Here is a 22,898-nt window from a genome sequence, read left to right as displayed (position 1 = left end):
GCATCACGTAGACTCGCGTCCCTGTCTCTGAAATTGAGGATCTTTAAGATGAAAGGACGGGGGGCGCTCCCGGAGGCCTGGGAGCCAGCGAGCAGTGTGCCCTCTCCACTACAAAACAGGTTGACAGGCTGTCTGCCGGCATCCAGGACTTAAACCAGCGTTCCAGGAAATCATCTGCACGGCCCGATTCTGCCCCCTCCGGAAATCCCACCAGGTGGAGGTTACTACGCCGGGCTCGGTTTTCTGCATCCTCAGCCCGGCGGTGCAGTTCCTTAGAGTGGGTTGTCAGTTCTCGCACTTGGTCCTGTAACTGACGGCTGTCGATATTCTTGATTCGGTTTCGGAGATGCGGGCGGTGGCGTTACGCAGGTCCTGCCGGAGATGGGCAACGTCGACCTTGACCTCCCCAACCATACCCTCCAGGGAGGAGCGGGATGCGTTGATGGCCTGCAAAATGGCTGCTAGGTCCGTGTTGGGGGCCGAAGCCGCCTCCTCGGTCGAGCCCGCCCCCCTTTCAGAGGTCGTGAACTGATCAATCCTGGTTTGGGTGGCTGCGGGTGGCGGCTTGGAAGCCCTGTCCTTACCCATGATGGCCGCCCCACGGTCAACGGGGGACGTCAAGGCCGGACAGTGAGCAACGTGGGTACCTTCCGGAGACTGTAACAATAGGTAGGGGAAGACAAGGATCAATTGTGATCCAGTAGAGCATTAATTACCATTCACAAGAGAATGGAAGGTCCGGCCACAGTCGTAGCCCCAGATATGAAAGTAACAAAAAGAGATGACTGGGCTGTTCCTTAGGACAGGAAAGAGGAAAGGATCACTAGGGAAAAAGGGTTAGTGCTCAATGGAGGACAACCCCTGGGTATCCAATTTGTTGGATATAATGGCCTCACACACCCTTGCGAGTGTCATGCTTCATCATCGGCAATGCTCTACGTCGGGCAGGCGGTGCAATGCCCAACAGGCTCACCTCTAAGAGGGGCTCTTTATCGGAGATCTTTTATCCAACTGCCTATGGGTGAAGAGGGGGTGAGGGGCCAGGACAGAGTAGATAGTGTGGGTGAGGATAAAATGTGGCCTAAGGTACCGGAAAGCAATTTTTATTCTGGTGGTCCTCTGCCACAAATAAAATCAAGGATAGCCGGTGCTCAGGGGGACTATGGTTTCCCGGAATGGACCAGGGCTAGAGTGCAAATGGTGTGGTCAACATGTTTCTCGCTTCTAGTACAATGACTGCGATTCTTCAGGACCTAGTAAAAAACTACAATATACAAAACATGACCTAATGATTAGTATCAGTTTAAATACAGCACATAAGTTGTACTTCCTGTATGACACTGCTCCTACCTAAAAAGTGAAGATAAAGGAGAACATTACCACAGGTAAGTAACAACATGTGACCCTGTAGTGACCGTGAACACACTGTGAAGAAGTGACATACTAGTGCAGATAGTGACTAGTATGTGATTAAAACCAAGTTAAAAACTGGTAGCATCAGTATCCATTTGAACTACTTCACGCACCTATGGAAACGGTGATACTGTTACTCACCTAAGGGTTAGAGTTATAGGGTGTCAACAGTACCCGGTGGAACTGACATCAAGGGAGAAGCCATAACCTTTCAGGCTGGGAAGAAAAGGACAAAAGTGGGTTGGTATTGAGAGGTAAACTCAAATGTAGGGCGCATATGTATCCTGCTGCCTCGGTGCAGGCGTTCTGTCTACGGGGTAGAAAGCCAAATGGTGGAGTATTGGCTAAGTTGTATGTATTTGAGGCGCTACACGGCACTACGTGAGAGTAATCTAAATATCCTCTATCCAGCCAGTAATAACCAGTTGGTAGATGGTGGACTGGGCTGGGTTGGTATCTAACAATGGGGAGACGCTCCCATTGTAGTTGTATTATAAAGATATTGCAAAGATAGCGTCACAGTGAGTACTGGTCAAAAACGGATATTAATTCCTGGTCGCTGTAAAAGCGCACAATTCAAAACTGCTGTTTGTTCCTCCCAGGGCCGCTATAAGAATAACAGGAAAATAGTTAGAAAATAGTCAGGCAATAGGACCCTGCAGCGCGGTAAAGAGGTTTTAGTCATAATGGGTTGGAAATCCCTGCTGGTGTAGAAGGACACCTTCCGCTGGGAACTGCGTGGCCATACCAATTGCAACACTTCTAACTGCATCTACTTGTTGAGATGCCCATGCGGTCTGCAGTACGTAGGCATGACCTCCCGCCCTGTGAAAATCCGCATCTCTGAACATAGAAGCAACTTCCGTTGTAAGAAAACAAACACCAAGATGTGCAGGCACTACCTAGAACAGAACCACACGGCTGACTCACTGTCCTGGTTAGTTCTTGAATCCTCCCCAGACAATGAAATGAAATGAAATGAAAACAGATTTATAAAGCGCATGGCTGCCCTTGAGCGTCCCAGCGCTGAGTAATACACTGAACCACTACCCCAGGACGCCAGGAGGGACCTACAGAGGGAAAAGATGAGTCTTCAATGTTTTACGGAATTTTGTCAGGTTGGGTTCTTTACGCAGAGCCGTTGGTAAAGTATTCCAGAGTAGACCCGCATTAATGGAAAAGCGACGTCCACCCGTTTTCACCTTTTTTGCTCTGGGTATCACTACAAGGTTCCCAACTTCAGAGCGAAGGGCGCAAGTAGGTTTATAGGAGCGGATCAAATCTCTAAGAATGGGGGGGCCGGATCCTTGTAAAGCCTTAAACACTATGCAGAGGGATATGAATTTGATGCGTGCTCTAATTGGTAGCCAGTCCAAGGCCTTCAAAGCAGGCCGAGCTGAAGAGCTTTTGGCTGTACCAGTGAGCATCTGCGCGGCTGCATTCTGAGCTCTTTGGAGCACATTCAAAGTGGATTCAGGTGCCGCCAGGAAGAGGGCATTGCTATAGTCCAGCCTCGAGAGCACCAATCCCTGGACCAGAAGTCTCCTAGAATTATCAGGAAGAAGCGGCAGAATTTTTCGGGCTGACCGGAGCAGCCCGTAGCACGTCCCTGCCACTCGCTTGGCTTGAGTAATCAAAGACAGCTCAGGTTCCAGCCATACCCCAAAACTTTTTATAGCGCCCTTGGGGGCCGGAGGTGCTCCTAAACTGGCCGGCCACATACATTTGGGCAGTGACGAGCACAGATTGCCAAGAAGCATTAGCTCCGTTTTTGACCCATTCAGTTTTAGCCGGGAGTCCGACATCCATGCCATGATGTTGGTAAGGCAAGCAGCGAACTTCACCCCCTGACTTTCCGATAAAGACAGGGAAACAATCAATTGAGTGTCATCTGCATAGGTTGCCATTGTCACACCAAAAGGGTGCCACAACCTCCTCCAGCAGGGCCATATAGACGTTAAAAAGTGTGGGGCTCAACGAGGAGCCCTGCGGGACTCCACACTGGAGGGGAATAGGCAGGGATCTAAAATCGCCGTCGCAGACCTGATAGAAGCGATCACTCAAGTATGTCTGAAGCCACTGGAGGACCAAGCCTCCTACTCCAATCTTTCCCAGACGGTGGATCAGGATATTATGGTCCACCGTATCGAAAGCCGCGCTTAGATCCAGGAACACCATCGCGGCGGAACCTCCCGAGTCTAACATACATCTGCCTTCTTCCACCATCGCTAACAAGGCCGCGTCAGTTCCCTGACCTGGGCGAAAGCCAGTCTGCGTCCGGCCTGGTAGATTGTTAGCTTCCAGGAAGCCGGAGAGCTGGCGATTAACAAACTTCTCGGCGATCTTATTCAAGCAAGGCAGGAGTGAGATGGGGCGGTAATTTGCCAGATCAGTAGGGTCAAGGTCAGGCTTTTTCAAGAGTGCCTTGACAATTGCTTGCTTCCAGCTGGGTGGGACAATGCCATGAGTGAAGGAGGCATTCAAAAGGTTAATTGCAGGACCAACAATAGGATCCACACATTGTTTGAGGATCCGAATGGGCATGGGATCCAGCGGAGAGCCACTCTTCAGAGCCGAAAGCTCCTCACACAAATCCAAGCACAGTCTTTTTCTTAAGGAACAGAGGTGGATACATCGTTTGTCCACCGACAGCCAGGGATTGAATGAGGATATACCCTGGAGTGCTCTGTGAACACATCTCTTCCAAAACATCCCTGATCCACCCAGCGAACTATGCTAAGTTCAGTGTATACCCGCTGGCTTGGTCTCACAACAGTTATCATGGCCAATACACATGCCTTGGCGTACCACACTTAATAAGGCCAATCACTTCCCACTTATCACTGAGCGACACCGCCATTTTAGTGACATAACCCTGAATGTGTTCACTGATTTTTTGTACACTACCCCCCACTCCATCATGGCCGCCCGATTCGCGAGGGAAACCACATGATCTATGGGCGGGTCCTACTTCCTGTTTGGGATCCTGTGGAACACACCCTGGGTGCTATTTAATGAGGAGGGACACGACCGGCTTTCCACTATCCGGACCCGGTGAGATGGGTAGGCTTGACTGGCCCTGGCACGAGCAGTAGAAAGTAAGTGTACCGCCTTCTACACCAGCAGGGATTTCCAACCCATTATGACTAAAACCTCTTTACCGCGCTGCAGGGTCCTATTGCCTGACTATTTTCTAACTATTTTCCTGTTATTCTTATAGCGGCCCTGGGAGGAACAAACAGCAGTTTTGAATTGTGCGCTTTTACAGCGACCAGGAATTAATATCCGTTTTTGACCAGTACTCACTGTGACGCTATCTTTGCAATATCTTTATAATACAACTACAATGGGAGCGTCTCCCCATTGTTAGATACCAACCCAGCCCAGTCCACCATCTACCAACTGTTTATTACTGGCTGGATAGAGGATATTTAGATTACTCTCACGTAGTGCCGTGTAGCGCCTCAAATACATACTACTTAGCCAATACTCCACCATTTGCCTTTCTACCCCGTAGACAGAACGCCTGCACCGAGGCAGCAGGATACATATGCGCCCTACATTTGAGTTTACCTCTCAATACCAACCCACTTTTGTCCTTTTCTTCCCAGCCTGAAAGGTTATGGCTTCTCCCTTGATGTCAGTTCCACCGGGTACTGTTGACACCCTATAACTCTAACCCTTAGGTGAGTAACAGTATCACCGTTTCCATAGGTGCGTGAAGTAGTTCAAATGGATACTGATGCTACCAGTTTTTAACTTGGTTTTAATCACATACTAGTCACTATCTGCACTAGTATGTCACTTCTTCACAGTGTGTTCACGGTCACTACAGGGTCACATGTTGTTACTTACCTGTGGTAATGTTCTCCTTTATCTTCACTTTTTAGGTAGGAGCAGTGTCATACAGGTAGTACAACTTATGTGCTGTATTTAAACTGATACTAATCATTAGGTCATGTTTTGTAGATTGTAGTATTTTACTAGGTCCTGAAGAATCGCAGTCATTGTACTAGAAGCGAGAAACATGTTGACCACACCATTTGCACTCTAGCCCTGGTCCATTCCGGGAAACCATAGTCCCCCTGAGCACCGGCTATCCTTTATTTTTATTTGTGGCAGAGGACCACCAGAATAAAAATTGCTTTCCGGTACCTTAGGCCACATTTTATCCTCACCCTCACTATCTACTCTGTCCTGGCCCCTCACCCCCACTTCACCCATAGGCAGTTGGATAAAGGATCTCCGATAAAGAGCCCCTCTTAGAGGTGAGCCCGTTGGGCATTGCACCGCCTGCCCGACGTGGAGCATTGCCGATGATGAAGCATGACACTCGCAAGGGTGTGTGAGGCCATTATATCCAACAAATTGGATACCCAGGGGTTGTCCTTCATTGAGCACTAACCCTTTTTTCCCTAGTGATCCTTTCCTCTTTCCTGTCCTAAGGAACAGCCCAGTCATCTCTTTTTGTTACCTTCCGGAGACCCCACAAGGACCAGGGAGGCGGACGGCAGGGGGGAGTATGCACGGCCGGGGCACCCCGCCCGTCCGGAAGGTCAATTGCCACAGGCACCGCAGGTCACGTCCTTGCGCGCCGCCCGATAAGGCAGCCGAATATCCCTCAAGGCCTGCCAGCGACCTGAAACTGCAGACCCGTGGCCCGCCGATACCCAGGGCGGCGCGCCGCCTCCTACTGCACAACACAGCCAAGGCTAAATCCACGCCGACACCAGCGAAGTCACAGGACCCGAGCACTCCGTACAGATGTCCAAGCACTTCAAGGTGGTCCCCAGTGCACAGGCGGGAAGGACCGCCCCCTTCCAAGCACCTCGCGGTGGGTCCCCAGCCACCGATGCCAGCACTCAGCCCATGGCCGCGGGCGCCAGATTCAGTTCAGTTCACCCCCCCCAGGATCTTGATGCCTTCACAGCCGACAACGTAAGTCCTGTAGCCAAGGAGGGGGGGTGGGGGGGGGGGGAAGAAGCTGCCGCACACACTGACCGCCGGCCTGCGGCCCGATCAGCAAAGGCGGGAGCCTGCCCCGCGCCACTCAACAGCCCCCAGCAGGCCGCGAGGGACCAGGTCCAGATGCAGCAGCGAAAGCAGGGGGGGAAGGGGGAGCCGGTCCCCAACCGTCGACACCCGGCCCAAAGGGGGGGCCCCCCCACCACTCCCCGGCCACCTCAACAGCCAAGGCAGCCCCAATTACACGCCTCCCTCAGCGCCGCACTCACCGGCCGCCGTCCACCACAGTACGGCCCCCCGGGGCCCGCTCCGCACCCCCACACTCACCGCCGGCAGGCCTTAGGCTGGAACACCTCTCTTCTCGCGGGGGGGGGGCCGGCAGCGGCAGTTGAAACGCCTCCGCGAGGCCGCCGATGTCCCTGGGAGGCCGGGCCTAGACACCACGTGGGAGCCGCGGGCTCGATTAGCAGCCCGCCCGGGTCCCAGCACCAGGATCGCCCCCTCCAGCCGCCGTCCCGCCTCCAGGCTGCCAATCTTTGCTCGGGCCGGGCCGAATCCTGTCAACTTCGGACCCTGGGCCGCGGGACAGGTCCGCGCTCCGATGCGCCCCAAATGAGTCGGCCATGGCAGCTCGCCAACGATCAGGGAAGGATTTGCAGGGTCAGGCGTCCGGAGCCTCACCGCCAAGCGGCCATGTTGGACCTGCGCCACCTAGCGTTCCACATAGTCCAGTTCAAACCAGTTTCAGGGGCTACCTGCCCCTGCTCTGGCGTGAAACTGGACAAAGGAAATGGGTGTAACCACCCCTCTTACCTAACCCTCCCATAGATGGGTCCCTAGAGTAGCTGAAGCTCCCGCCGGACGCCGAAGTCTTTGCATCACCAGAGGTAGATTTCCAGACTTCCCCGAGGCTACCCTGAGTCCACAGTGAAGCTGAGGCCCGTGGCTTTCGTGGGTGATGTGGAACCGTGAACCCGGGACACCGTGAACTTTTGCAGCAACACTATCTTCCTGGTCCTCCTCGAAGCTGTGCTTTGGGTAGCCCCAGCCTTGAGCACCTCCTGCACCGAAGATTGCTGGCCTCCACTCCACGAGTGACCCATGGGCCAGTTTCAAGTGCGACCGCTCGAGGCTCCTTCGCTAGTCCGTTAGTTAGTAGGTCCCGACGAAGGCAACTCCTCTTCTGATTGGGCTTACCTGGTTGCTCCAGACGTGCCCCGACTTACCCTCGCTGAGTGAGTCCCACAGACCTTGCTGGTCTGCACCGCAGTCCTTTCTCTGATTTCCAGTGACTTGCCGTTGCCAAGGCTTGTTGGGTCCAATCTGGTCGCCGACACCGCAGCACTCGACAGACTTCGTGGGCCAGCTCGAATCCAACTCCTGGTCTTCATCGGCGCCTCCTGGACCTCGTGGCTGCAGAGTCAAGACACCCATCAACTCATCTGAAGCACCCGACATCTGTGGGCATTGGTCCATCCTGTCCTTGGTCACTGGTAAGTGACCCAGACTCTGTCCCCTCTGCTTTCAGGTTCCTTCCAGACTAGTTCCAGGCTTGGATCTCTTCGGACACTTCTTCTCTTCACGGCAGCTGCACTTCTTCACCAGCTTCCATTAAAATCGACGATGCGACCCGACACCAAAAGACACCTATGCACCCGGCTTCCCTGGGTGAGGTAACACGAGTACTCCGTCGCTCCCGTGGGTGCTAGCCCTAGAACTTCCTAAGTCCAAAAGGGTTTGGTCCTGACTCAATTCTAAGTGTCCCTAATCTTTAATTTTCCAACCGTGACATTGCCCATAGAAGATAATGGGAACCCGCGGTTGTGTTCACACACTGCACACGGCAACCGTGGGTCTCCTGTGTCACTACCTTTGGTGGTTCCTTGGGGTCCCAGCGATTCTACAGGCTCTAGGTCTTGTGTCTAGTTCAGTCGTGGTTCTTATACCACTTTATTGGTATTTGGTTTGGTACGCCCCTAGGGCCCAAACGCGTATTTGTGCTATTACTGTTGATTGCTAACTTGTAAATTAAGTACTTTGAACTCCAGTCTCATAAAGAGACTAGAGGGGAGTGTTTTATCTTAAATACATATATTTTAAATATATACTTGGTGTGGTTGTCCTTTCATTTGGTCATTCAAGAGATTATAGACTGGTAAAACAAGCTGCTTTACATTCCTTCAAGATCTAGCCTGAAGGCTGCTCTTCATAGCTACCACTAGGATAGCTTTCAATAAAAGTTGTCGTTAACCTATTCACCATAAGGGGTTGTTTGGACTGATACAAGGTGCCCACTATAATTAGTGGACAGCATATATCAGGCCAACTTCTCACAGTAACCACCCCTCTTTCCAAACCCTCCCATAGGTGGGTCCCTAGAGTATGTCCAACCCCCAAACTTTGTATAAGTATGGGAACCCAGTCCTTGCGATTTCATTTAGCTTTCAATAAAGGTTGTCTTTAACCTATTCACCATAAGGGGTTGTTTGGACTGATACAAGGTGCCCACTATAATTAGTGGACAGCATATATCAGGCCAACTTCTCACAGTAACCACCCCTCTTTCCAAACCCTCCCATAAGTGGGTCCCTAGAGTATGTCCATCCCCCAAACTTTGTATAAGTATGAGAACCCAGTCCTTGCGACTTCTGATTACCCTGGATGAAACTCTGCAACATATATACTGGACCTTCGACATTCTATTTCGACTAAAAGACTGAAGAAATCTCCCTTGGGGTCAAGGAGTGACTCCCCTGCTTGGCAGGCACCAAAGAAGCAACTGTCCTGTCTGCAACTCTGAAGCTCCCGCCAGACGCTGAAGTCTTCGCATCACCAGAGGTGGATTTCCAGACTTCCCCGAGGTTACCCTGAGTCCACAGCAAAGCTGAGGCCCGTGGCTAATGTGGGTGACGTGGAACCATGACCCCTGGACACCGTGATCTTTTCCTGATCCATCATCTTCCTGGTCTTCCTCGAAGTTGTGCTTTGGGCTCTGAGTATCCCCAGCCTTGAGCAACTCCTGCACCGAAGATCTCCGGCCTCCACTCCACGAGTAACCCGTGGGCCAGTTTCAAGTGCGACCGCTCGAGGCTCCTTCGCGATCGCTAGGCCGTTGGCTAGTGGGTCCCCACGAAGGCAACTCCTCTTCTGATTGGGCTTTCCTGGTTGCCCCAGATGTGCCCCGACTTACCCTCGCTGGGTGAGACCCACAGACCTTGCTGGTCTGTACCGAAGTCCTTTCTCTGTTTCCAAGCGACTTGCCGTTGCCAAGGCTTGTTGGGTCCAATCTGGTCGCCGACACCGCAGTACTCGACAGACTTTGTGGGACAGCTCGAATCCAGCTCTTGGTCATCGTTGACACCTCCTGGACCTCGTGGCTGAAGAGTCAATACTCCCGTCAACTCACCTGAAGCACCCGACATCTGTGGGCATTGGACTATCGTGCCCCTGGTCACTGATAAGTGACCCAGACTCTGTCTCCTCTGCTTTCAGGGTCCTTCCATCCTCAATCCGGGCTTGGATCACTTCGGACACTTCTCCTCTTCACGGCAGCAGCACTTCTTGAGCAGCTTCCATTGAAAACGACGCCGCGACCCAACACCATTTGACACCTATGCACTCGGCCTCCCTGGGTGAGGTAGCTCGAGTACTCCGGTGCTCCTGTGGGTGTTGGCCTCAGACACCTCTATGTCCAAAAGGGTTTGCTTGTAGTCATCCTCTAAGTGTCCATAAACTCTTAATTTCGAATCGCGACTTTCCCCATAGAAGTTAACGGCGATTCGCGGCTGTGTTCTCACACTGAACGTGTCCCCCCTGGGTTCCCTGTGTCACTACCTTGGGTGGTTCCTTGTGGTCCAAGCACTTCTACAGGCTCTAGGCCTTGTGTCTAGTTCAGTCGTGGTTCTTATACCACTTTATTGGTATATGGTTTGGTACGCCCCTAGGGCCCAAACGTGTATTTGTGCTTTTACTGTTGAATACTGACTTGTAACTTAAGTACTTCGAACTCCAGCCTCATAAAGAGATTAGAGGGGTGTGTTTTATCTTAAATACATATATTTTCAATATATAGCTGGTGTGGTTGTCCTTTCATTTGATCATTCAAGAGATTATAGGCTGGTAAAACAAGCTGCTTTACATTCCTGCTAGACTTAGCCTGAAGGCTGCTCTCCATAGCTACCACTAGGATAGATTTCAATAAAAGTTGTCTTTAACCTATCATCAATAAGGGTTGTTTGGACTGGTACAGGGTGCCCACTATAACTTATGGACAGCATATATCAGGCCAACTTCTCACAACCGCTGACAGAAGTCCATCCTGGAAGGGAGATCAGCACAAGGAACAGCTGACAGAAGTCCTGCCTGGAAGGAAGATCTGAACAAGGCACAGCTGACAGAAGCCCCTGCCTGGAAGAAAGATCTGCACAAGGCACAGCTGACAGAAGTCCTACCTGGAAGGAAGACCTGCACAAGGCACTGCTGACAGAAGTCCTGCCTGGAAGGAAGATCTGCACAAGGCACAGCTGACAGAAGCCCCTGTCTGGAAGGAAGATCTGCACAAGGCACAGCTGACAGCGGTCCTGCCTGGAAGGAAGATCTGCACAAGGCACAGCTGACAGAAGCCCCTGCCTGGAAGGAAGATCTGCACAAGGCACAGCTGACAGAAGTCCTACCTGGAAGGAAGATATGACAGAAGTCCTACCTGGAAGGAAGATCTGCACAAGGCACTGCTGACAGAAGTCCTGCCTGGAAGGAAGATCTGCACAAGGCACAGCTGACAAAAGCCCCTGTCTGGAAGGAAGATCTGCACAAGGCACAGCTGACAGACGTCCTGCCTGGAAGGAAGATCTGCACAAGGCACAGCTGACAGAAGCACCTGTCTGGAAGGAAGATCTGCACAAGGCACAGCTGACAGAAGTCCTACCTGGAAGGAAGATCTGCACAAGGCGAAGCTGACAGAAGTCCTGCCTGGAAGGAAGATCTGCACAAGGCACAGATGACAGAAGTCCTGCCTGGAAGGAAGATCTGCACAAGGCACAGATGACAGAAGTCCTGCCTGGAAGGAAGATCTGCACAAGGCACAGATGACAGAAGTCCTGCCTGGAAGGAAGATCTGCACAAGGCGCGGCTGACAGAAGTCCTGCCTGGCGGTGACCTCAAAGTAGTGAGAGACCCACAAACCACAAGATCCTTCAAGACCAGCTAGCCACACTGGACACAATGTACACCAAAGGCCTGATTTAGATTTCAGCGGATGGTTTATTCCATCACAAATGTGACAGGTATCCTGCCCGCCCCATTAAAAATGCATTACATCCTGTGGCAATTATAATAAGGCAGACAGGATATCTGTCACGTTTTGATTAAGCCTTGGTGTAGTTCACAGAGTTTTACTCCACGGAACGCCACGAAGTGCCAGGGAAACTCCGCCGCACTCTGGGGACTTCCGCAAGTGGCAGAGTTTGTTAAATTGCGCAGCTCTCACTGATTTTTAGTGCCAAGAGTTTGTCCATTACTGTAAAATCAGCACGAACGGCACAATGCATCGCCCCAGAGGGCGCTGCTGCTTTCTGCCGCTCGAATTGACTTTCTAATTGAGTGGCAGCTTCATCAACGAGAATGGCAGATTTGTACACTCGAGTGGTCGCGACTTGCCGCGACCTCCCGCAGTGAAAAATGTCACCTAGAGGAGGTCTAGCACGTTATATTTTCTCACAAGCGCTCATCACCTTACCGTTGGCGAACGGTTTGAGAAAAACAACTCCGTTCTGCATCACTTCGTATAGTTTTTGGGAAATCCGCACAGAGTGCGGAGCGGGCAAATCTTTGCGAGCTCCGCCGGCAAAGAGGAATTCTTCACCCACCCCTTGTTTTGAGGCAATAATCTGTTGGACAAACTCCTAACTAGGCCCTATGTCTGCAATAAGTGTTGTAGAAGAAGTGAGATCCATGGCCTTGTGACTATCAGGCCGTTATCTGACTTCTGATGAACCCCACAGAGTGAGTGCGCAGCCAGAGGGCAGTACGGGGGGTCAAAGGACAGGAAATGAGGTAAACTTGAATATGAGAAATATGGAAAGGTAGAAATGCCGCCTCACCTGTGGATAACTGACACCTCCTCCCGCTCTGCCAAATGCCCATCCAGTCACAAAGTGGCATCCTGGGCCCCAAACGGACAACATCATACCGGATGCCATGTAATGGTGGAAAAGGGGGAAAACAGAGTAATATGCACACATCTGCTGCAGAGATATGTCAGGTAAATTATTGGTTGTGATGAATTCTCTATAAGTACTAAATGACTGATATCGTTGAATATTAAATTATATGAATCAACGTTTGTTTGCCTTATCTGCGCTTATAATGTAAAGGATGGGCCTTACAGTGAACTCCTCGCTCTGTTTTACACAAAAGCCCCGGAAGGAGCTGCATCTTATAGAACTTTATCTACTTTAGGAAGAACTAAAGACTTGATTTTTAAAGTTGTCTTTCAGGGTCAGATTCGGGGGTGCTGTAAGCTGCACTAGTTTCAGGGAGATGGACAGATGTTACGGCGATAGGAAACCCACCTCAACTCCCAATAATGTTCCAATCTTCCAGGTTAGAAGAAACCAGAAATGCTTGAACCAAGGGAGCTGTTGAATGTGTCAAAGGTGACTTATGAACGGCAAGGTAAAGACAGGAGGTGGCATTTGAGATGATCTTAAGTGAATAGGAAAGAACGAGAAGAAGTATGTGAATGGAGTTACTTTTGTTGTATACTTCGTAAAGTTACTGCAAATTATACCGCCCAGTCTGATCCACCACTTTTTCTAAAATCTATTGTTGTTGAAATGAAATCTTGACCATATGCGTCCATCTTAAGCTATACCTCTAGCACTTGGGTGCTCTGTGAGCGCCCTTACTTTGCTAAGTTACTCTGTGAACATTGGTAAATCACCTCCTTTTCAGACATTAATAAGATGTCACGTGATCAACAGAACTTTTAGTTACATTTCTGTGTATGATGAAATATTCCTTGCTAAGTTTCAAAGGCGGTAAAGAAGAAGGGGGAGATTTACTAAGATTTTCCGCTGTGTTTGCATCACAAAAGTGGGACAAAATGGCGCAAAATCTTTTTTTCCTAATTTACTTTCCAGCGCTAAACTTGTTAAGCGCTGGAAATAAAGTAAAAGTAATGTGAAACAGCGCATAGCACTGCGTCGCATTACTTCACACCATGGGGGCCTGCCAAGGGGGGTGCATGGGCGTTCCCGTGCAACCACCCACGGTTTCTCACGCTAAACCCAATTTACCAAATACAGTAGCTTGGGTTTAGCGTGAGAAAACTGCGCCCTTTTAAACTAGGCGCAAGGGAGGAGAAATGCTTTCATTTCTCCTTCCTTTTCTGACTTTGCATGCGTGCTGCACTGTTCAACACGCATACAAAGTGGGAAAAGCTTTCCCTCGTGTCTGCCATAGTATTTTGTACAGGAAGGGTGTCCTTCCTGTACAAACCCAATCCTGGACTCACACACACACACACACACACCCCCTAGCGCTCTGGTGCTAAGGTGTGTGCATGGCGCAGGCCCTCTGTAATCAGTGCCGGCGCAAGGGAAAGGGAAGGCGAGAGCCATATCTGTGAAAATATGGTGCTCTCCTGCTTCCTCCCTGTCGCGCAACGCAGCGCAGCCTCACGGGGGGGCTGTCCTGCATTGCGTGGAGATTTGGTAAATCTCCCCCGAAATGTCTTTTAAAATCATTTAAACATTGTGAATTCTCATTCCATTGTGTTTCAATTTAGTAATTTTAAATATCTTTACATCCAACAGAAAACAAGCCTTGAATGTATGAAATGACCATCAATAATGAAGCTAATGCGGTAAATCTTCAATAATAGCAGAAATAATGAGCTACAGTATTCAGGAAAACATCAGCGCAGTCGGCGACAGAGGAACCTGCACACAAACTGACAGATCCCGGATGAAGCATCGAGGGCAGTTCAGTGATTGTAAGAGTCTGAGCTGTGCACCTCCACGCCACAAGACGAAGAAATGACCGTAGGAAAATTAAGGCAACAACAATAACAAACCGCCTCCTGTATAAACATGTGTCCAACACCAGCTTTGATCATGGGATCGGTGTGATGTGATTACCGCAGTGCTCTGTTTTATAATATGATGACAAGCCATCATTCCGTGCTCTGGGTGAATTGTAAACTTTTTGTGGCCAAACCACTGTAACCAGAGAAGAGCACAACAGAGCGGAGCCGGACAACTGACGGGTAAAGGAAAGAGGAGTTCTTCTATCTACAATACAACAGACTGTCCCAATTTGCACCGGCCAGAAGGAAGATACATCTTTACCCGCAAGCGTGCATAGCCATAAACCAATCTAAAGGCACAATCGCCTACAAAGACACCTTCTACGTATTAGGAGTGTGGCAAATATTTGGTGGCTATTGCATTTTATTGTTAAAACAGAAATCAAACGTGCAAAATACTGCACTCATATAAAGTGTGTGAGAAAAACACAAGTGCTTTATCAGCCATGTTGGCCCATCAAGAAATACAGTCATGGGATGTAGACAAATATATACCCGACCCACAGACACTAACCAAGAAAGAAGAATCATACACATGCAGCAAGATCTTTAGTTTGTCATCACTACTCAAGCTTCATCAGCAAACGTACACAGGACAAAAACCATTCAAGTGCAGTGAATGTGTAAAGAGCTTTAGTAGGTTATCAGAACTACAGAGACACCAGCGAACACACACAGGAGAAAAGCCATTCAAGTGCAGTGAATGTGTGAAGAGCTTTAGTCAGTTATCAATCCTCCAAACACATCAGCGAATACACACGGGAGATAAACCATTCAAGTGCAGTGAATGTGCAAAGTGCTTTAGTCAGTTATCACACCTACTAAGACACCAGCGAACACACACAGGGGAAAAACCATTCAACTGCAGTGAATGTGTGAAGAGCTTTAGTCGGTTAGCAGACCTAAAAAGTCATCAGCGAACACACACGTGGGAAAAACCTTATCATTGTTGTGAATGTGACAGTAGTTTTTACGGCTCTTCAGCATTAAGGTATCATCAGCGAACTCACACAGGAGAAAAACCATTCAAGTGCAATGAATGTGGGAAGAGCTTTAGTCAATTATCAGAGCTACAAAGACACCAGCGAACACACACAGGGGAAAAACCATTCAAGTGCAGTGAATGTGCAAAGTGTTTTAGTCAGTTATCACACCTTCAAAGTCATCAGCGAACACACACGGGGGAAAAACCATTCAAGTGCAGTGAATGTGCAAAGTGCTTTAGTGAGTTATCAAGCCTTCAAAGACATCAGCGAACACACACAGGGGAAAAGCCATTCAAGTGCAGTGAATGTGTGAAGAGCTTTAGTCAGTTATCAGAGCTACAAAGACACCAGCGAACACACACAGGGGAAAAACCATTCAAGTGCAGTGAATGTGCAAAGTGTTTTAGTCAGTTATCACACCTTCAAAGTCATCAGCGAACACACACGGGAGAAAAGCCATTTATATGCAGTGAATGTGTGAAGAGCTTTAGTCGATTAGAAAACCTGCAAAGACATCAGCGAACACACAGTTATTGTGAGAGGAATGAATTACGGAAAAATATAAAATTCAAATTATGTGGGATATTGAAATATCAGATGATAGAAGACCGGACTGGCAGTAAACAAGAAAAACAGATAACAGTATTTGCAGGATTATAAAAGTGTTTGTTTCCAGTGATTGTTCACTTCCGTACACATTGCAAAGTGACATGATGTACCCAGATACACAGTGGGAGACGAGCACAATGTGGACTAAAAGAAAATAAAGATTCTTGATTTTTATTTGGTGAAGAAGAGATACAAAGAAAAACATTCAATTGCATCTGATCACATTACCTGTAAAAGCAACACTGAAAAACACTGGAACTAACAACGGTACTTTCAGCTAACTTGTTGGATTAGTGATAAAACCTATAAACCCAACACACCCAGGGTGGACATGTTGTCAGAGCTCTGGAGATGGGAAACTTCATTGGTAAAATGTATGTATTACTATTGACAAATGCCACTGCAGTCTATGTAATGAACTAAAGCGAAGCGCAGGTGTTCAAGAAATAACCTATTTTTAGATATAAAAGAGCATATAACTTGTTTTAAGTACCGTTTGCTGCATCTTTTACAGACTATTATCGGTTGATGGATCAGCTCGTGCCTCGGGCCTTATAACAAAGTGTGACCCGTGGCTCCTCTCCGACTTGGCTCTCCCAATTCATTTTGTGCCTTGCCAAACTCTACTTTTTACCAGAATTGAGTCATTGTAGGCAGCAGACTCTGTTTGAAGAATGTGGTGAAATAGCGAAATCCCACATCAAAAGCTGATATGTGCCAGGACAATCAGTCGCACTCCCAGCAACTCGTCTTCCACACTTGATTGTCCCTTGTCCTCAAATGTTCTGAAGGATTTGTCGTATGAATGCCAGAAGTGGCAGTGACATTCATGAAGCTAAAGCTAACAGGAGTGTGTGGGAGATAGAGAGGGGGAGAGATAAAGAGAGCGAGAGAGACAAAGAAAGGGGGAGAAAAAGAGAGAAATGGAAGGAGGGGGAACGGCACGTTATTTGTACTCACCTAAAAATAGAAGAAGCAGCCGAATACATGTCAATGTGTGACATCACCAGAGAAACGGGCTGAATACCTGTGAATTTATAGATTTATTTTTAATACCTATAGACCCATGTCATGGAATAAACAGGGCACAAGTAAGGAAAATAGTGAAGGAGCCCCTTATCATATGCGAATCACAATGACGTCACATGTAGTGACGTCACAAGAAGTGATATCAGGCCCTTATAATCATTTTCACATGAAAGGTCGACGGCCTGTTTTAAAAAGAAAAAACAAGAAACAAAATAGTTTTTGGTTTCAGTTTTTATACATCATGTGTTTTTCCCACTATCAGTTTGTAACTATACTCGGAAATGACTGAAAGTGTCAATATTTTTAAACAGATATGTGGAACTTGGAAATTACAATTTTTGACAGTTTTCAGCGAATAAATAAACTGTGCTTTTAATTTGCGTTTGTTTCCTGACGTTGTTCTTGATCCAGCCCCAAAGTGTTTCACATTTACAGTGTTATAAGGAATAGAAGGGCTCATTTTGTCAAGTTCTCTGTTCCGCTCTTGCGCCGCTCACACAAATAAATAAAGGGGACGCTGCTGGTGGGACGGATAGTTACAAACACTCTGAGGCCTGTGTTTGCAGATGCAAGAAACAAAGCAACAATTCCCAGTCGCAGGCTAAGGAGCGAGGTGGAACTGAGTCCCTTTTCTAGGTAATAGTGGGGGGACCCCATCAAACTGTGGCTACCCCCAACTTGTGCCGTGCTGATAAAGCAATCGTGAATTTGAGTAATTTACGATGAATTGAAATGAGAGAAAGAGAAGAAGTGAGCGAGGTGCAGGATATATTAAAGAAAATGAAAAAAAGAGACACAAGACTTTACTGTTCTGCACTTTACATAAACAAGTTGTGTTGCGCTTTGTGAAAACGCTGTCACCCCCTTTGTATGTAAATGAGCTTCTGTGAGCTCCCATCTCTTCTAGCGCGGATGATAATGTGAGCACTGTAAGGTAATCACAAACAAATGCTATATTGAGAAATAACCATCTTCCAGGTCACACAGCTGTGGATATGTAGGTCTTTATTAGTTTTTTTATTTACTTTAATTTGCAGCAATTCTCCAGGTTACTTTTTCTCAGTATATCGCTTTATATCGCTCTTTACTCTCCATCAGTTAAACGTGAGGTTTGATGTAGGATTTGTTGTTAGTGTCCCTAGACCATGTCTCAAGCCCTTTGTCCTCGATTTGTCGGCATGTGTTTTGTCCACACACTGGTCTCGGATGGGCCTTCTCAAGGTAAAAGGCGCTGTAATAGGAATAATAAATCAGACATATTTGAAATTCTATCTAAACAAATGTGTGCCTTTCAGTTATCAGGCACCACCAGACTCACATCTACACATGTAATTGAGCAGCAGACTAAAGTGACTCCTCCCTGTATAAATATGCGCCATCAGTAATCGGGCTGATGGTTCCGCTGATGCGCACAGCAAATAAAGTTTCTGGGATTGCGCTCATTGGCCTAAATTTTATTTGCTGAAGTTTCATGCAGTTTCGCTGATGCGCACATCTTATATGGTGGATATTGCGCACTGTAAGCAGATCACTGAAGTTCACCCTTAAGTAGTAACTAGGTCAAACATACATAGTACATACATCATGCAAAATGTCACTGGCCCTCCCTTCTTGTTGACATCTCCAGGAGCTCCTCCTCTCTCGTGGCTGAAGTGGAAGAAGGTTTTCACCAATATGCTCATGTCTGTGGCACTTCCTTACGCGCAGAGAGGAAAGCCTCATGGTTAATGCATTGTTTGGGCTCTGAGGGACAAGAATTCTTTGAACACCTTCCTGAGCTCTCCGATAGTGACTCTGCCACTCTTTTTTTAAAAATTATTAATATTTTTGTTAAGAATTTTGTTGCATACTGTACTCCTACACACCGCTTTGTGCCTACCACCCTGGGGCCGGCAGCGTTTTCCCTTACATGCGTTACACAGCTAGTAAACTACCCAAGGGGCAGGCAGCGATCAGCGACCAAGGAATAAAATAACCATCAGATATACATAAAAAATTCAAAGAAAAACTACATAAACAATAACAAAACCCATGTAGCCTCCGTCTTCCCGCATTGTCCTATTGTACTTAAAAAAGCATTAGAATGTTGCTTATGCATCAGAAAATATTATAAGAACGGCGTTTGTTAAACCTAGTAGTTTTCGCTAGTTCCACATTCCCTGTCTTCCATTGATGTTAGATAAAATAGAAGAAACTACCCATATCTGTCGCAGCACTACCCTTCTATAGGTCACCCTCTGATGAACATTGCCTAGGGGTGATTAACTAGTGTCCGCTTGCGCTGCGCCTTCTGGGTGTGCGTATGTCGTGGTTCCCATGTCTGAGGTTTTGGAAAGCAAATACGTCGTGTAGAGTCCCCAGAAATACTTAGGTCTACTCCTGGGAGGGAGCAATTCGCTGAAATTTTCCGTTTGCGCGCTACAGTACAGCATGTCCTCTGACCACTGCGTTATTGTGGGCAAGGGACCCTTCAACCAGCACATTGCAACCCGCTGCTTCGCTATTAAAAGACCCATATCCACTAACCTGCGCACCGACTTGGCCAACAGTTTGGTATATCCCAGAAGGGCCAGAGTCGGGTCCGGGGCCAATTCCATGTCCGCAGTTTTCCCCAGCTCCTGAAAAATAGATTGCCAATATGTATACACCCCCGGACACTGCCGCGCCAAATGAATAAAGTCTGCATGTTGTGCTCTGCATCTGTCACAGGCCGATGTCTCTAACAACCCATACCTATGTAATCGCTCTGGTGTGTAGCACACTCTATTGATATACTTAAAGTGGATCAGCCTGTGTCTACCGTGTAAGGAGACACGTCGGGTGTTAGTGCAACAGTAGGTCCACATGACATCATCTATTTTCCGCTGCAAATCACGTTGCCAGGCTAGTCTAGATTTAGTGTACTGGTTGGTTCTATACGACATACCCAATTTATAAATGTTAGTGACCATTTTACGGGGCGACTTGGCCTTTATTATTTAAATGAGTTCCGGCACTGCAGGGGGCTCTAGTAGGTCATCTCCTAAGGTATCACGCAGTGCTCTCCGCACTCTGTAAAAATGGAACCTTTGTAGCAGGCTGCCAGGGGACTCTGGGTTCTCCACTTTTTCCCAGGATTTAATAATTTCCTCCTGAAACAAATCCCATGCCGCTGAGATATTCATTGATTTTAACGCCTGTATGACCCCCGACTCTTAATGAATACGAGATCTGCATCAAAACGCTGGACTTGCACTACCTCCCCAAAGTGAGAACTGTCCTTGAACTATATCACTTTGGGAGAAGAATGTAAAGTCAGGATGAGTCGGTCGAACAGTACATAACTACCTTGCACAAATTGTCTTCCACTTGCAATTTTGGTGCAGTTTAGAGGAGCGCTTAAGAGATCAGTTCATGTTGGGATGCGCCCTCGACAAAACGAGACACCCTGTGGCAAAAAGACATGCCATCGCTTCAAAGAAGTGCTGACCATGGCCAAAAGTCATGAGCATTCAAAAGCGTGTGTTGATATTATATGCAAAGACAGTTCAGGTTCAGGTGATAAAAAGGAGAACATTGATGTCAAGGTGATGGTAGATAGATTTGTTAAACCCAAATCGGACACCACTTTAAAGCCCTTTAACACCAAGAATTTTCAGGGGAAATGCTACAGGTGTGGCAACCCTGGCCATATGGCCAACTTTAAAGACTGCCCAGGCTGGAAGGCCATGTGCAAAACTTGTGAGAGAAAAGGTCACGTCTCAAAGAGTTGCAGAACGGGCCACGAACATAAAAAAGTCAGGGAAGTTGATCTTTATGAAGAAGATTTGGAAGGAATCAATATTCTCCCAGTCACAGGGAATGCTAGTGATGGCCCTCAGGAGCTAGTTTTGATTAATGATGCTCCCGTGAGCATGCTCTTCGACTCTGGAGCCAAGGTAAGACTAGTCCCCAAAACATTTAGTGAGCATAATCTGCAGGGCAAAGTCACCCTGTTGAATCCATACATTAGACCAAAAGGTTAAGGTGGAGTGACTATTGAGTTGCCGAGTTATTTCTGGGGCACAATTGACTTCAAAGGGAGAGTCATCCCTGGTAAAATCTATGTCTCGATGAAGGGGGACTCGCTCATAAGTTGGTTCCATCAACTTGATCTACATATCTTCCTTGATCCAGATGAGAATTGCTGCCTAAAAGAATTACCACCAGTTATGGTGGTTAGTAATGCTAATCGAGACTGTATCAAGGAATTCACTGAGGTCTTTGCTGGTGAACTGGGTTTGTCTAAAAAATTATGTACATTAGATAAAGGTCTAATCTAACGCTGTTCCAAAAACAGCTAAGGTCAGGAATGCACCTCTGTTAGTAAGGGAGAGCATGAAAGTTGAATTAGACAATCTCTTAGCCAAGTGCATCATTCAAGAAGTTGAAGCAATGGAGTGGGTCTCTCCTGTTGTTATGACCCGCAAAACCAATGGGGAGGCCAGGATCTGTGTTGGCTCGAGGGAGCTCAACAAAGCAGTTATTGTTGATCATTACCCTTTACCCAACATAACTAAAATGCTGTGTTCTCTTGAGGGGGCAAGGCATTTTTCTTCCTTGGACTTGACCTCCACCTATCACCAGGCCGGGCTTCACTCCTCTTCAGAACATTCAGAACATTCACTCCTCTTCCCAGGACCTTACCTCCTGTGTAACACCCTTGGAACCTTTAGATTTCTAAGAATGCCTTTCGGACTGATTTCTGCAGCCTCAGTTTTCCAGAGGGCGATGGAGGGCATTCTTGGAGGCCTTCAGGGTGCCAAGGTGTACCCAGATGTTGTGGTCATCTTTGAGATGGATCTTGATGAGGAGGATGGGAGGCTGAGGTCAGTATTGAAGAAGTTACACAATGCTGACCTCACCCTTGGTGCTGACAAGTGCAAATTTGATGACAAAGAAATAGAGTACCTAGGGCATTTTGTGTCCGCTGCAGGCATCAAATCCAAAGCATCATTGGTAAACACCCTTTGTAATTTGCGCTCCCCTTTAAACAAAGAAGAGTTTGTAAAGTTTCTGGGCATGGCTGAATTTTATCACAAGTTCGTCCTGAACTTTGCAGGGAAAACCTCTTGTTTGAGGTCTCTCCTCCAGAAGGAAAGCACATTTGTTTGCTCCAAGGGCTGTGAGGAAGAGTTTGAGTGCATTTACAAACATCTGAATGAAGCACCTTGTCTAGGAAGTTTTGACCCCACAAAGGAATCTTATCTCATGACTGATGCCAGCTCGAAGGGGTTAGGAGCAGGTCTTTTGTAGAAGGTTGATAGGGAGGATAAAGCCGTTCTTTTCGTCTCTAGGCCCTTGAGGGGCACTGAATGCAACTATTCTGTTGTGGAGAAAGAAGCTCTGTATGTTTTCTGGGCAGTGTGAAAGCTGAGAAAGTTTTTGTGGGGGAAAAGGTTCAGAATTCTTACTGACCACAAACCTCTTAAGGAGGTCTTCTCCAAGAAAGGCATTGTCTTTGTCTCCCATAGGATACGGAAGTGGGTTGTGGCTCTACAAGAATTTGACATCTAATTCTTACCTGGTTCCAATAATATCCTGGCAGACTGTCTGTCAAGACTCGGGGGTGAGGAGTGTGAAAGGACAGATGATGTTGAGTGGTTTAGAGGTGAAGAACTGGAGGAAGAACTTAATGTGTGTGTGATTAGTGAAGGGTTGATTTTTGAGAGTGAGTGGAGGGAACATCACATGAACATCACATTTAGACTTGCAGAAAGTCCTAACCATGGTCACAGGTGGTTGGTGTGAGAATAAAGACTGTGAAGGGTTTGCAAAGGCTTTTGGCAAGT

General features: G+C 47.8%; 1 protein-coding gene across 1 annotated transcript in view; it reads left to right on the top strand.

Moving 5' to 3' along the window:
- Positions 1-17,468, top strand: part of LOC146839210 (uncharacterized) — a 261,732-nt gene extending 244,264 nt beyond the window's left edge. Inside the window, exon 8 of the mRNA XM_085600018.1 lies at positions 14,842-17,468. Within this exon, the coding sequence (XP_085456144.1) occupies positions 14,842-16,110 (1,269 nt within the window). The 3' untranslated portion in view covers positions 16,111-17,468. The remainder of the gene's footprint in view (positions 1-14,841) is intronic.
- Positions 17,469-22,898: the final 5,430 nt, after the last annotated feature.

Source organism: Triturus cristatus, chromosome 4_2, assembly GCF_964204655.1.
Source record: "Triturus cristatus chromosome 4_2, aTriCri1.1, whole genome shotgun sequence".
Lineage (NCBI taxonomy): Eukaryota > Metazoa > Chordata > Amphibia > Caudata > Salamandridae > Triturus > Triturus cristatus.
This window is presented reverse-complemented; position numbering and strand designations above follow the sequence as displayed.